A 16,356-nucleotide genomic window follows, 5' to 3' on the forward strand; every position below is an offset into this window, starting at 1 on the left:
GAAATATGTGTGCAGGGCTGGGTGAGTTTGCTGGGTTAAAGAGTGGCTCTTAATACCAGGATTCTAATCAGCGAAACTGATATCCAAACATGGAACAATCATACATTCAATCAGCAAAACAGACAGTAAACCCATTTTTTTTTTAATCTCCAAAGTTCAAGAAGCAAATCGCAGCCCTATTCTGATGAATGTGGAAAGGAATAAAGGTCAAGGTCAAGTAACTGACTGAGTCTTAGGTCTGAGAAAGTGGGGAGACACCCTCTCCAGTGAAGTTGGATCAGGGAAGACACAGATCTTCCCTGATGCCTTAAAGAGTCCATGAAGAATAGAAAAACAATTTTATACATGGAAACTTTTTAACAAAATAAAATCCCTCCAGATACAAAAGCAGTGGGTGGAGATACAGAAACAATTGTCGAACAGTAATGCAAACTTCAGGTTCAAAAATTATAACCACTTAAATTAACTTCTACTAAAAGAAGTTCCTCAAAGATCTAATGTTAGAGTAGAACCTCTGTCCTCATCTAAGCAATTCTAACAATCCTTTTTTATCCCTAGAGTTTTCTGATTACCCCCAAGGAATGATGATAATTTCAATTATCCCTCTCTGGCAATGAACATCAACAGCTCATTTTACCTTCCTTCATCCTACTCAATTTCACTCATCTTGGTGCATAATGTAGAAAACCAATAAACAAACAAAACACCCCATTAAGTTTATATTAATACAAGTATTGTTGGTGGCGTGGGAATTGATATACCTATTATACAGCAAAGAATATCCACCTAAAATGGATATATGTGTAGAATATGGAAAATATAACACAGATAGATAAATATTCATAATTATATTTGGAGTACATATAAACATATAGTTTGTGAAATGCAATAATCCAAGATAGCTTCAATAAATATTTCTTGAGTGCCAATGATGTACATAGCACTAAACTGGACAACTATAGTAGAAAACAAAAACCATAAATGTCCTCCTTGACCTCGTGGAGCTCACAACGTACTAGGGGAGACAAACGGGTACACAACCCTTTGATACAACGTGGGAATAGGTTAGTGCTGTAATAAAACTTACACAATGCCCTAAGGGAGAAAAGATTAAAAAATAATAATTTCAACCAACTGACAGGGATGGGGATGGGATTAATGACTCATAGGACTCAAGAGGTTGAAGCTAATTTATAAAAAAGGGTGGGATCTCAGGCACCAGAGACAGAAGAGGAGGAAGCATCCTAGGAGAAAAGAAGCCCAGCACCATTGGGAGGAAGAACAGAATCTGGCCACAGCAGAGAGAACTGATGGAGCCTGTAATGGAGAGGTGACCGGAAGGACAAGCTGAAGTCATACTCAAATGTATCTCAACTTTTCCTCTCCCATAAGTTCATCCTATCCAATAATCCCAAAACCATCATGTGAAAAACCAACTCTAATTTGTCGACGGAGGGCAATTTATGTGTTCAAACATTTACAATAATAAGATACATTATCAGAGCATTTTAAGTATAAACTTTATTGCAAATTGTTAATAATTATTAAGACCAACCTATGTACCTCCTAGACTGTCAGCAGCAGGCTGATAAGAACCACCACTATTGGTCATAGGGAATCAGCAAAGCTTTTAAAACACAGAAGAGGTTTGATAAAATCTTTAAGGAGGCCAGTCTCTGGATTAAGTACGAGAAGGAAAGCTTGGAAGCAGAGAAAGCATTTGAAAAGATGATACAATGGCCTAGAGCAGCAGTCCCCAATCTTTTTGGCACCAGGGATAGGTGCTTCTATAAGAGTCTAATGCCTGATGATCTGAGGTGGAGCTGAGGCGATGATGCTAGCGCTGGGGAGCAGCTGAAGATACAGATGAAGCTTTGCTTGCTCGCCCACTGCTCACCTACTGTGCAGCCTGGTTCCTAACAAGCTACAGACCGTTACCGGTCTGCAGCCTGGGAGTTGGGGACCCCTGGCCTTGAGGGAAGGCTGGAGCTAGGGCTAAAGCAGAATTGTGGAAAGAAAGGCACATTGCAGGATAACCAAGAAGAGTCTATGATCCACTGAACAAGGTACAAGGTACTCACTGGGGCAGCCAGTGAGTGTGAAGTGTTAAAGCAACTAACGTTTAAATATTCAATTTTTTTTTTTAAAAATGAATACAGATTTCAAATATATTTTCCAACTGCCTACTGTTATCATTCCTGGGCTCTTCCACAGTCTCCTCAAACACAGGACACTCATCTAAACCTGCTTCTCCAGAGTTACATCAACTACAAATTGCACATCCAGTCACCTACCTCTTAGAGTTAAAACCCAGCAGTGATTTGAGACTTCCTCCTCTTCCCTAATACCCATGTGCACTTGATAACCAAGTCACAGCATTTCTAAATTCTCAGTCCCTTTGTGCTCTCCTCCTTCTCATCCCCAGCATTGCTGCCTGAGTTCAGGCTCTCATCACTTCTCCCTGCTTCTGGTCTTGCCCTTCCTATCCCCACCTTTTGCCCCAGCCCATTCTCAACCTTGCTCCAACAGGAAAATTAGTAAAATGTGAGCCTAATCATACCACTGCCTGTTATAAATCCTTTAACAGTGCTGCCCAACGTCTAGGATAAAATTCCAAAAAGACCTTTAGTAACCTGGGTTGCACTTGCCTCTCCAGTCCTGTCCCCCTATGCTCTATATATACCGAACTACTTAACATATTGACTCATTTCTATGCCTTTCCTTGAATCCTTTCACATATAGCCTTTTCTTGTGTATCTCCTCTTCACTCTTCGAGACTCGGATTATGCATCAAATTCTCCAAATTATCTTTCCTTATTGCTGATTCTTGGCTAGTCTTCCCTAGTATATGCTCCCTTAGCACCACGCACTGACTTGTCTTATAGCATTTGTCATGCTATGTGGCCATAATGTGATTCTTTGTCCATCTCACCTACTGCTAATAGGTGGTCTCCATTTATTACTTAGATTCAACAGCCTTCTTTCTCTGCTCTGCTCTGTCCTGACCTCTACAGACTGATTCAGCTAGAACCCCTTGCTCTTCTGCTTCTGCTTTTGGTTCAACTACAGAGAGACAACAGCAGGATATGCGAGGGTAAGAGGTATTTATGCCCAGGGCTCCAAAAATATCTTGCCTCTTCTTGCTCCTTCAGACCTTGAAGTAGTAGTTCCTTCCATCCCTTGTTGGTTTCTTTTAACCTGGCTTGCATGTCCATAGGTAATTCTTTTATTAAACCCTCTTCAGTTAAACCCTTTTAGTGAGTCATCTGTTTCCTACAGAGACCCTAATTAATAAACTTACAGTTCATTTCTTGAGAAGATGTAAGATATCTTATTATCTTTATAGACTCAAAGCCTAGTATCTAGCCTATAATTGCTATTCAACAAATATTTATTGAAGAAGAAATGACTAAACCAATGCTCAGCAAAGTTTTTTTGTACGGGTCCGGATAGTAAGTATTTTAGGTTTTACAAGTCAAATGGTTTCTAACACAACTATTCAACTCTACCATTATAGCAGGCATGCAGCCATAAACAATATACAAACAAATGAGTGTGTCTGTGTTCTAATCAAACTATTTATAAAAACCGGTGTCAGGCCAGAATTGGCCCTCAGACCTTGATTTGCCAACCCCTAGAGTAAACAAATGAAATGCATTTATAAAAATACATATTTTTAAAAATGTAATTTAACATAAAAATACCTAACACATGAATAAACATATATAGAGAGAGCTCTCCAAGGACATTTATCTGAATTCATGAGCAATTAAAACTAGCAATTAATTTTATTTGCATTTATAGTATACATTTATATATTACATACCTAACTTACCTATATTAAATCAACTAATAAGTACAGTTATGTCATGCCTTACCAAAGTGTTATGACATTAATACTGATGTATTTCTAGAAATAAAACCATGATAGGTTATACAGTATAAGAAAAATGTGCACTGAATCATTAAAAGTAGCCAAGAATAACTGCCCTTGACTTATAATATTTTCTTAGCATTATACTTCTGTACAACTTAAAAACTGTTTCACTTTTACAATAATATCATTATAGTATAAAATATATACTTGATTTGTCTTTAAGTTCCATTGAAAAATATTCGAAGTCTTCTAGATTAAATTCCACTCTGGCACGTGTTACACCTTTATTTTTTATTAAAAATGGGATAACCTGGATAGCGCCAACATAGGTGCCACTGAAGATAAATACATCCTAAAATTTAAAAAAAGTAATAATTAGAAAGTAGAGTAATCGCTTATGAGAATAATGTAAACTAAAAATTATATTGTAAGAAAGATCTTAAAAGTACTCATCACAAGAGAAAAAAATTGTAACTGTTTAGTGACAGATGTGAATTAGACTTATTGTGATCATTTTGCGACATATACAAATATCAAATTATTATGCTGTACACCTGAAACTAACATTTTATGTCAATTATATCTCAATAAAAAAATTATATTGTTGTTGAAACTAATAAAATAAAATACTTAAAAAATTATACTGATTATACTATTATGTTCATCAAAGACATAAACTAGGGTACTCTATAACAATTAGTCACATTTTCCTTCCTCCCCCGACCTTCTATATATAATCAGTTACCAAATCCAATTAATTCTGTGTCCTTCATTTCTTATCTTTAATGTAATTGTATGATGCTAATGACTCATCAGTTTCATTTTTTTTTTCTAGATTCTGACGTTCTCCAATTCTCCCCTCCAAAACTAAGCCACAATTAAACTTACTGAAAATCTGAGCATGTAACTTCCTGTCTTAAAATTTGATGATCCTCCTCCATCTACAGAAGAATGTCCAAGTTCATTAGCAGGGCTCATAAAATTCACCATGACTTTCTCCTGCCTCATGCTCCAGCCTCACCTAGCTTCATTCTCACCTCATCACTTCATACTTCAACAAGCTGTATGACTTTTCATTTCTAACCAATGGCTGACACTTCACCCTTCCATGCCTTTATCTAGGTGCCCCTTCTATCAGGAAGGCTTTTCTCTAATTTATGACTGCCTGATGAAATATTATGCCTCCTTCAAACCCAAATTAGATAAACCACAATTAATTACACTGCTCGGGACTATTTCTGTTCCTTATATTTACTTACATTATGACATAATGAAGCCCATTTATTTGTTTACATATCTGTCTCTCCTAGTGGACCTTAAGCCTGATTCATTTTGTATCCCTAGCACCTAACACTTAGCCAAAATATATATGGGACATTTACTGAATGTATCTTGACTTTAGCTTATATTCCAGGCATATGCCTATACACAAAACTCTGTAGGATTCCTCCTTCTGGTAGTTATTATACATACCTTACAGTTCCTTAGCAAAAGAATTACATATAACATTAAAAGAGAAAGAGGAAATAGTATCCTAATGTTAAAGAAAATACTTCATTAAGGTCAACTGGCCACTATCTGTTTCACTTAAAATATCAACCCGGTTGTACAGATGAAATTTGTAAAATCTAATATGGGTAATGAAAGTTTGATGGTTTGTATATGCAAAAAAAAATCACTCCTCTTATCCCATTCTGGCCGTGCCCATGTGTTCATTTGGATAAAATTTCCTAATTGTTAACACACAGTGAATGCCATATACATATTAAATATATTGCTGACAATATTTGATGATACTAAAATATTATTTTTAAAAGGTAGCTAGGCAGCTATGTTTAAAATCCAACATAATTAGGAAATATTGATCAATATATTAATGTAAAGTGCTATCAATTACTTAGTTGTAAAAAAGTCTCAATACTTGTCTAATATTGTTCAAGGAGGGACACCATAGCAATGGAATAATCTCTAGGAGTCACCACAGACCTAGATAAGCTAGCTCAGTATCTGTCAGTCTATCTGAACTTAGCATGCCTGCAATACTGAATAAAATAAAGGTTAGAAAATTATAACTTAAAGCCAGACCCTAGAATTGTGGTGATGCAATTAAATGCAGATGAGTAGTAAGGCCCTACCTGAGGCAACCTAAAACCTCATCAATTTCTGCTCAATTTAGTTGAGCACTAGAATGGTGCTTGGTGCTGAGATACTACTGAAAGAGAAAAACAAAAGGGTAGATAACCTGAAACTAATATGACAATCGCTATAATGAAGGTGTTCCCGGAGTTTAAGATGTTTGTAATATCTTATAAATGTCACAATGGAGGGGCATATGGGCCTGCTTTGAAGGATCAGGAGAAGTTTCTTAAGGTAAATGAGACCAGATCTAATTCCTGAAAAGGCTGGCAAAAAAAAGAAAAAAGAAAAACATATGTGTATGCACTCTATCAGTTATAGAACAAAATTTTATCAGGACACAGAATAAAAAATAAATGATTATAGTTTAGAAAGTATAAGTCAAAACCACAGTGAGATATCATTTTATACTTAACATATTGGCAAACATTAAGCCTTACAATGTAATTTATGGAGAATTGGAATGTGGATCAATGGAAACTTGAGGAAAATATATGGAAATTATCTTGTGGAGTCAAACATTCAAATGCTCGATGTCTCAGCAACTTCACTCCTTAAGAAACTCTTGCATATGTACCTAAGATATGTATATGAATGCTCGTAGTTATGGTCTTTGTAATATGGCAGCAAAAAAAAAAAAAAACCAGGAACACCTAACTGATGGACAACAAAATGAATCTATAAATTATAGTATGAATATACAATGGAATATTAAACACCAGTAATAATGAATAAAATACAGCCATACACAACTTAGATAAACTTTGGAAACACAATATTCAATTAAAAGCAACACACCAAAGACAGTTGGTTTTTGTTATAAAGTCCAAAAATGAACAAACTAAACTAAATAATGAATGGTTAAGGAAGTCATACATATGTGGTAACCTAATTAGAAAAAGTAAAGGGATAATAATCACAAAATTCAGTTAAGTGGTTATCTCCTAAAAAGAGTAGGATCATGATGAAGACTACAGATGGCTTAATGAACTGGTTGAGTTCTGAAACTTATTTTCAGTGGTGAATTCTTAAAGCTTTATTTAATATTCTGCTTCAAGACTTATTTAGATAACATATATTAATTTACGTCAAATTATTACATAATGAATTTTTTAAACACAAATGGGCTAAGGACACATAACAAATAAAAAATACCACACTCATAAATTATTACACGAATAGGTAACACACTCACCGGAATGATTTCAATATCAGCAATTTCAACAGTTCCACCAATCTTAAGGTGTATGTTATTTGCACGGTGAATAATAACCTTATTTAGGAGAAATATAAAACTCTGTTAAAACTACATTAAAATATACTCATATACTGCTGAAGTATAACCTGGCATATAACATTTTATAATTTAAATAAGCATATTATAAATGTCACGAGATTTATTCTGACAGTTTTATTATCACATTTCTTATTATGCAGAATCGATATTCCTAAAAGGAGTAAAGTGTTCAATTCTTAAAAACCTCCACCACAAATGCGACCAACTGACAGCTTGTGAATTTGATTGCAGAGTTCTACCCATTTGACTTGACATCATTGCCTCAAACTCTCTGCAGCCCTTTTGTATTTATCTAATTTCAATGGATTATTAAAATTAAAACAAATAGAAAACTGAATACAAACACACTTCTTCCCATAGAATGATACTAATATCCACAATGACTATAATGAGAGCAGCCAGCTATGGAGCTAAATACATTACCTCCTTTTTAATCTTCAGTATTCTGCGAGGTCACTACTATTAATACCCTAACTGCCAAGTGAGGAAAATTAAGGCTTAGAAGGGCCAAGTATTTTGTCTTTTTCTTGAGGTCACAAACTTAAAAGAAGTAGCAGCAAAACTTGAACGAAGGACTACCTGAACACTCAACTGTTTCCAAGAAAATTAAGATAGTGAAATAAGAATTTAGTTACATAATTCCTTGTTCGATCTTGCATCCTTAGCATCTTAAAAAAGTAAGATTTGTAAAAACAGCATACGCCTCTAAAATATAGCAGGAATTAATCTTTTAGTAAAATCTGTACTTAGTAGCCATAATTTTTTACTTTTTCCAGAATACTATGTAAAAAAATTCTGCTCAAATCTCAGGCGATTTACCGCAATATATAGTTTATAAACATCTTTCAAAACATATTTCTTTATAGATGTAAGATATGCTTCTTAGGTAATTTATTTTGGAGCCAGGCAAATTGGCATTTATTACATTAAGCTACATATTATTTAAAAACTGTTATGGGAAACTGAAGGATAAAATGGGGGATACACCTAAAGCTATTCATTTTGACCTGACGACAGTGTACATATTATTTTTTGACGTGAGTGAATGCACACAGTTGATCATCAGATTGAAGATCAAGAGTATTCTATTCCATGAGTTTATAATAAAAAAAATTACAGATTGATGTTTCACATTTTATTTATCTGTTTATTGAACACAGAGATGTTCCTAAAATCAAGGTAGTATCTTTTCATTTACCTAATTCCCAGAATATAAAATAGTAAAACATTTGGTGTGTGCTATAAAATATAAGTGTTAATGTCATATTGAATTTGCCTATAATTCATATAGTCATTAAAGCTATTTAGAATTAGCATTACAAAATTGATTATTTTTTCCTAATTAATGCCATGAAAAAACAAAACCTTGGCACTATGACTAGTGAGGGCTTGTCACAAGTTAGGGACACCAAATATCATTTCAATTTCATTTGAAAAATGTTTCATATTGATGAAAGGTATCCATCTATTTCAACTTAGTAGAAATTTCCAACTTTCACCAAAAATTTTTCTACAAATCCTCTTGCTAACCATTTTTATAATAGATGATATAGGTAAGGTTGCTTCTTTTTTAGGTCTCTAAAAATTGTACTTCTTTAGAGCTAACTCAACTGCTAGAAAAACAACAGAAATTTTAAAAATTACTCTTTAGTATCATAACATTGAAACTATTTTCATTAGTAGAAACCATTACGACGAGTTCTCTAAAAATAAATATGTGTACATTTTACAGCATTATATGTATTACTACAAATATCTTAAAAAACTAAACAGATCCACAGACATATATACAGTACCAACACACATATGTATAAGCATACCTTTGCTTTTGTTTCAAATTTTTCCGCCATGGTAGGTGTACAGGAGATATTGAGCACAGTTAGCCCCCCAAATGGAATTATTCCTTCTGATGGAATGATATTAATGGTAGACAAAAGACTCTGGTCACAAATCTGTAATTGAAAATTTGCAGATGTGCTATATTATCCTTTCAAGTTACTGTTCCAAAGCTTTCACAGAAAAGCTTCCAAACTACTACCTAGAGAGAGGACACCCAGGCACAGAGGATGAGATGATTTTGTCATCGAATTTCAAAGATCAGACACACATATAATTTGAACTTCAAGAAGGATCTGCACCCATAACCCATAACCCAGCAGACAAAACATTTAGTGGCACCCTCCAATTCAAATAGGAAGATGACGTTTTTAGTCTTAAGTGTTTCCAAGATTCTACAAAATTTACGAAGATGAGATATAACTCTTAAAGAAGATGCCAAAGTTCTACACACTACTTTGATGATTTGCCTTTTCCCTGATCCTAAAAACTAAAAGCAAAGTTAGTAGGGAGGCAAGATGACAAAGTATCCTCCTATTCTTTATTATTTCTTTGATAGTCTGATGTCTAAGCTATCATTTTTGACATTCGAAAAAAGTAACTTACCATAAGATTTATGGTGTGGTTTGTCAGAGGCTAATTTAGGTCTATCTACCAGGCTTTAAGCCAGAATAATTTATAGGGAAATTGGTTAAGGTATTTTTGGGGAGGAGGGAACAAATAGCTTTCACAACTAATTCTGAAGCAATAAAGTAGAAAAGGGTATTCTCATTTGCTTATTCAAGCCAAATAAGACATGTAAATATAAAGCTTGAATGAAAGATCTCAAATACCTATTATCGCACCTGTGATTGCGTATCGTTAAAAACTATCACCATTTTATACACTCCCACTTCCCAGGAGCAGCAACTAAAAATATAGTATCTTTAGAATGGTCTTGATCGAGGTCCCAATTGCTACCATAACAGTCCTGATGACAGAGTGAAAATGAGGAGAAAAGGAAAAGCATGTAATTAAATATGGAATGTAACATCAACAAAGTTATGTTTTTTAAATGTTTTCTTCAAATCAGCTATCTTTTTTTCAATAAATCAAAATCATAGAAAAAAGGGTAAGAGGAGAAGGGGAAAAGTAAGAAAATGAGGGAGAAATGAAATTTATGGGAAATTAGAAGAACAAAGTAGATAAAATGTACACAGATAAATCTCATATAAAATGTCTAAATATTAGCCTTAGCAAATTTACAAACACTAAAGTATTAATGCCACTGTATTCATGGTAAAGAAAAAAATAATTCAAATTATAATGTGATCTGATCTAGATTCAATTCCAAGATACATCACCTTGAAATAAGCATGGTTTTGTCCTACATTGTGAAGTATGACTTTCTTCCATGTTGTTAAACCTTGAGGGCTATTATTGAAGAGTATCTTTGGCTCCAAAAATAAGACCTTGGTGTGACCAAGCTAATAAGAAGAAAAAGAAAGGGAAAATGCAATTGAATAACAGTAAATACTTTTTTTAACCCTATCAGATAACTCAAATTTTTTCAGCTGCATGGAAATTTCTGAAATATGAGGTGTTATTAGATTTTATGGTGTCCTTAAGAGAAAGGAAAATAGAATGGAATATTTAAATTGTATCCTAAACTGAAGAAAGCAGGAGGAGTAAGATTAACTCTGTGGAGGAAGTAAATCCAGGACTGAGAATCATGTAGATTAATCACTGAGGGGATGTAAGCAATCATCTACCCAACTATGTATAAGGTGTTACCATGTGCTATGCAAAAGGAAGTAGTTCAAGGGTCACCTAAATATGGGAAATAATGTGCCAAATGAGATTATCCAGGCACATTGCTCCTAGAAGTCTTCTCATAGCACATACCATGCTGATAATGTACACTTTGCTTATCTGAAAATGTGGAGGTAGTTCACTGAGGTTCACAGAATTACTTTGGCATAGGACTCCCTCATCTTATCCCACACAAATCACTTCACAGAATGAATGCAACATAAAACACTTTTTGGAAATGTTGATATTATCCACCTCTCCCATTTTATAGGAAAGCAAACAGTAGCCCTTGGCCAACTCATTTTCCAATTCCTCATTCAGTGCTCTTTGCACCAGACCCTATTGATTTTACCCATGATATATTATTTATTATCTTAGGAGGTTTTAGTATATTTTTTTCTTTTAGTACATTCTTATAATTATTTGAAGCATAAATTAATGGCAAATTTGAAATGAACATTTTATTTAATCACTTTATGTACCTCCATCTTTACTTTCTTAAGAGCAACACTACACAGTTCATTTAATCATAAAGACTTCAAAGTTTTACCAAAAAAAAATCCAGTTCATTATTCTGATATCTCAGAGTTTAATTCTTAACCAATCCTAGTGTAGGGAAAGCTGAAAGCAAATTTTAGCAGAGGGTAAAAGCAAAGGCTGCGGAGACAAATTGATCCCAATATAAATTCCAACTAGAGCACTTACTTCATGTGTGAACTTGTATTAATTAATTAACCACTTGAATCCTCTTATTTCCTCACCTATCAACGGAGTTATTAGTACATACCTATAGAGCTGTTAGGATTAAACTAAGTAATATGTAAACAGCATTTAGCATCATGCCCAACAAAGTAATTAGTCAATATTGATACCTGTTATTAATGCTAAATCTACATTGCATACTAAACCTCCCATCTTTGTTAGGATGTGTATGTGGGAAAATTTATATTAGTAAACTTGTCAAACACAAAACACAGTGAAAGCCGTAGGATCCAGCTTATTTCAAACCTAGAGCAGTGAAAAGACCCTACTGATTCTGACTGCCACTTGCCATCATTAAAATGGATGAATCTCTTATCTCTTAAAGTTATAAGCTCCTTCTTAACTGAAATATGTAAGAGCATGATCGTGGCCTGGAGACAGAGATAGGATTTAATAAAGCAGCATTTGACTTGTGTTAAATTACTAAGAACATTGGGCGGGAAACTTGGTACACAAGTAAAGTGAATTCTTAATGATTAAGAGGCATGAAGTTATGGCCTTCTGGGCTCTACTATGGAAAGTTAAAATAACATATCACAGCTTTCACTTTATTCATATTTTTATTACAAGAAGTACATTCTATAAAAATAAGAATTTTTCATATTTCCTTGCAATGTAAATTATATGATCTATTTCATACTGAATTATTATTACTAGAACACTAAAAACGTAATATGGTAGGGCAAAAGTATAATTTTCTCTATTTTTCCTTGGAGTCTTTTAATGAAATAATTTAATTTCAAGTGGCTCCCATGGTATTTATTATATATTTATAGAGGCTCTAATAACAACCTAGTACTGTTGGTACAAAAGTCCTGGCTTTCTAAATTAATTCTAGATAACAACCTAATTTTTTAACAAAGTCTTCATTTGTGCTAGAGAACTGGCTAGAAGATGCTAAGATCATTTAATTAACTAACTATTGCATGCAAAATCCATTTTTACTAACATAGCATACATATCCAACTTCTATACACACATATGTATCCCCAATCAATTCAGAGCCTTCAAAATAAAAATCATAATCAAAGGAAATATTTACACGTGCAACACATTTTAGTGTCAGTGTGTTTCCTTCATCAACATGAAGAATAAATTCTCCCCTTTCTGGATAACTGAAACCTGGCTGCCATGTCACTTCACATTCCAATGAGGAGTATGGTTCAACAGTGCCTATAGAGGGTTTAGAGAGAATAAGACAGTTACCACATTTTAATTATATTTATTTTTTTAATATCCAAAATAAGAGCCAGCAGACAAATGTAATGACATAATATAACACATTATTTAAATTAAACTCAAAATATAGGAAAATGGTAAATGAGAGATTATCAAATGAGTACAGACCTACGGTTTGATTAAAATCTAAAACGCATACCTTGTTTTCCGATTTTAACAGGCAGTAGAAAATATTTGACAAAAAGTATGCCAATATTTACCAAAAAACAGAAATTTGTCAGTGAAGTAAACTCTCCAGGATTAGAGATGGCTTTACATATAGACAGTCAAAAACCATTTGTGATCCTTGACCAAGTGTTCCCTCCAGGTTTTGCAGCATTCTGAAACACTTATTAACATCAGACACTCATTCAGTTTTCAGAGGGAGAAATTACCAGAGCCGTTTAAAAAAAATGTTCACTTCCCTAGAAATGTAACTTCTGATGTAGCTAGAAGTAATCAACATATTTCTATAATGCAGATGTAATGAGAACCCATGAGGTATCAGGCACAGTTAGTGTGAGCTACTTTATCTGTTTAAATTCACCATCTCTTTTGGAGTAAGAAAATAATACTTGATGGAAAGAATGACTCATAAGTTCTTCCTTCATGAAGAGAGGATCACCTGAGATTCAAAGGCACAGGACAATGAATGAAGAGAGGAGTGACCATCACAAACTTTGCCTTGGGTCAGGCTGACTCAGGCGATGGCAGTTTCCTCAGTCTTAAAAAAGATATAGTGCCTTCCTTCTAGTGACTATGAAGGGAGATAATGACACATGTAAAGGGATTAACATAGTGTGTGATGCCCAGAAAGCACCCAGTGTCAGATATTATTAATACTCTTGAATGAGAATACTTTGTAGGCACAGTAATTTATAAAAAGAAGAGAAACTGGTCATGCAAGAACAGTCTAGTGGGAGTCCATCAGGATTATATTTGTCTATAAGGAACAAAAAATCCCGCCTCAGTAGGTTAGGTAGATATGGGTTTATTTATCATATGTAAGCAGAAGTCCACAGAGAGGTATTCCAGGGCTGCCTTAACAGGTTGACAAGTCCTTCAAGAAACAATTCTCCTTCTAGCTTCCCACACTATCATTTCTTACTGTGTGGCCTTCCTCAGTGTAAAAGCTAATATAGTATATTGGTTAAAGGAGCACAATTTTAGGGTCAGACTCCCTGGTTCAAATTTCAATTCTGCCACTTATTAACTAGTTTCTTCATATATGAAATGGGGATAATGACTGTATCTAACTCAGAGAATCGTTGTAGGGAATTAAATAAGCTAAGATAAAGAGAAGTACTTCAAACAGTGCCTGGCACATAGAAGGAGGATGGAAATAAAAGAAAATTCTGTCCATATCTCCTTGGCAAGAAGCTTGGGAAAAGAGATTCCTAGAAAAGAACATTGCTCCCGCAAACAAAATGAGGGTCTTGTTAGGAAGGGGAATGGATATCAGATATGGGCTTAGCAACAACTACCACAACAAGAGATGCATATAAACGAATAAATGTTAATGACATAACAAATACACAGTGGAAGCTGAAAAGAAGAGGAGGGGAATCTAAACTAGTCTAAGAAAGTAGAAAAACTTCATTTAAGGAGATGGCATTTGAGTAGTGACTGAAGGATGAACAGGAACTCTGGAAGAGGACAAAGCCAGGGGAAGTATAAAAGCGAAGTGACAGTGCTGAAAGAGAGTGGTGTGTGGAGAAGACTGTGATGGGAAGTGTCAGTGTGTGGATTGAGCAAAGCTAGGATTGGCAGGGCAGGTGTTACAAATGGCCAAGGAGAGAGAGAATTGAGAAAGATAGTGAACTGACTGGAGACAAGTTTAAGATTGAGTGGACTTCAAGAGTTCAATGAGGTTAAAAACAAAGATGAAAACAAACAGCAGAAACATGAATGATATCTAATGGAAAAGTCGAATTACAAATCAATTCTGTCTATGAAACAGCAATCCACTCTTACATTCTCCCCTAAAAATATCCGCTATCGAAACACAAATTCAAAATATATCACACCTCAGGAAGAAATGACAATCACAACATGAAATTTAATTTAGAACTATTCATTTTAGTTTATAAAAATATAGAGGGATATGATTAAATGTATTATCTGAAATGCAAAGCCAATATAGCAAGAGGGATATAAGAAAAATAACTTGATAAAAATTCATTTTCTATTCATACAAAGCAGCAAAAACAAAATTGAGTAATTATTATCTGTATTCTGAGCATCAAAAAGAAAAGGACAATAAAAATCTATGTATAGAAATCGTGCATACTTCAATGCTATTTGAAATAGATGAGTACTGCATCATTTATGTTCTAAAAAGATCAAAAGTACTTAAAGACTAATGTTATTACTCACATAAACATTGTATTTAGAATTAAATGTCTTTGTGCTTTTGTGCTTCGATTTAAAAAATTTTAAGTGTTATGAGCAACCCAAAGAAAGTCAAATACTAAAATCTCCCCTGTAAAAATGAGTTCTAAAGTCCATGAGAAGTATAACTGGTATTACAGTTTATAATACTGTAATTCCACTCTTCTTTTGACAAATTCAGCATCATCACTGCATTTCCATGGCAGCCACAACGAGGAAGCCCAGCCCATTCAGTTCTGGTTAGGATGGAGAACTAACAAGGAAAAGTGCCTATACACTGGTGCCGTTCAGACTCTTTTAGCGTCATGTCATGTGCTTGATCAAAACCTACAGCTGGGACACATAAACTAGTACTGTTTGATACATGTTCAAAAAAAAACTGAAGAAGATTTACCTAGAATCTCTGAAATGTACAGAAATATTTTCTCTTTCTTCTCTGATTATTCATTCAGCTTTTCTCTAGATTAGGGCAGGACTCAGTACTGCCAGTATTCATAACAAAAAAAAAAAGAACTTGGTCAAATGAATCAGTTAAATGGAAGGATACCTCTAATGCTTAATAAATTATGGATTGTGCTCAATCAATTCAGGCTAATAAAAAGATTAAATATGGCTATATCAATGATCTCCAATCTCAATGAAGGGATAGTCCTATTCTTCTACTTGTTAAATTTGTCAACGTCCCTACCTATATCCACACTAAAATTAAGTGAATTTAAATCAACACTTAAGCTTGTTTATAACACACCCTGTTACAAACACTGGCAGAGTTAAATAAAAGTCATGATTTGGCAATAACTGATAATAAGAAAATACACTAAGGCAAGATTTCTACAAACCAGGACTCCTCTGCGATCTGAAGTATAGTCTGTTTAGATCACAACTGTAGACTATTCCTAAATTAGAGATAAAGAACGATGGTGGGGAAAGGGGAAGGAAAGAAGGTAAGGAAGAAAAGAGAGAGGGAAGGAAGCAGGCAGCATAGATGGCAAGACACATGATAGGTTGTTATTCCTCTGAGGACACTTTGAGGCAAAAAAAAAAAAAA

The 16,356-nt window shown here is 34.2% G+C and overlaps 1 protein-coding gene across 1 annotated transcript in view; it reads right to left on the reverse strand.

Moving 5' to 3' along the window:
- Positions 1–16,356, reverse strand: part of CFAP47 (cilia and flagella associated protein 47) — a gene marked incomplete at its 3' end in the record, with an annotated part of 348,750 nt that overhangs the window by 289,849 nt on the left and 42,545 nt on the right. Inside the window, exons 12-17 of the mRNA XM_039855224.1 lie at positions 12,742–12,872; positions 10,490–10,612; positions 9,131–9,262; positions 7,209–7,286; positions 4,085–4,229; positions 1,088–1,095 (exon numbers count right to left, since the gene is read on the reverse strand). Coding sequence (XP_039711158.1) covers positions 1,088–1,095; positions 4,085–4,229; positions 7,209–7,286; positions 9,131–9,262; positions 10,490–10,612; positions 12,742–12,872 — 617 coding nt within the window. The remainder of the gene's footprint in view (positions 1–1,087; positions 1,096–4,084; positions 4,230–7,208; positions 7,287–9,130; positions 9,263–10,489; positions 10,613–12,741; positions 12,873–16,356) is intronic.

The sequence above is a fragment of the Pteropus medius genome, unplaced genomic scaffold (genome assembly GCF_902729225.1).
Source record: "Pteropus medius unplaced genomic scaffold, Ma_sr-lr_union100, whole genome shotgun sequence".
NCBI classification, from domain to species: domain Eukaryota; kingdom Metazoa; phylum Chordata; class Mammalia; order Chiroptera; family Pteropodidae; genus Pteropus; species Pteropus medius.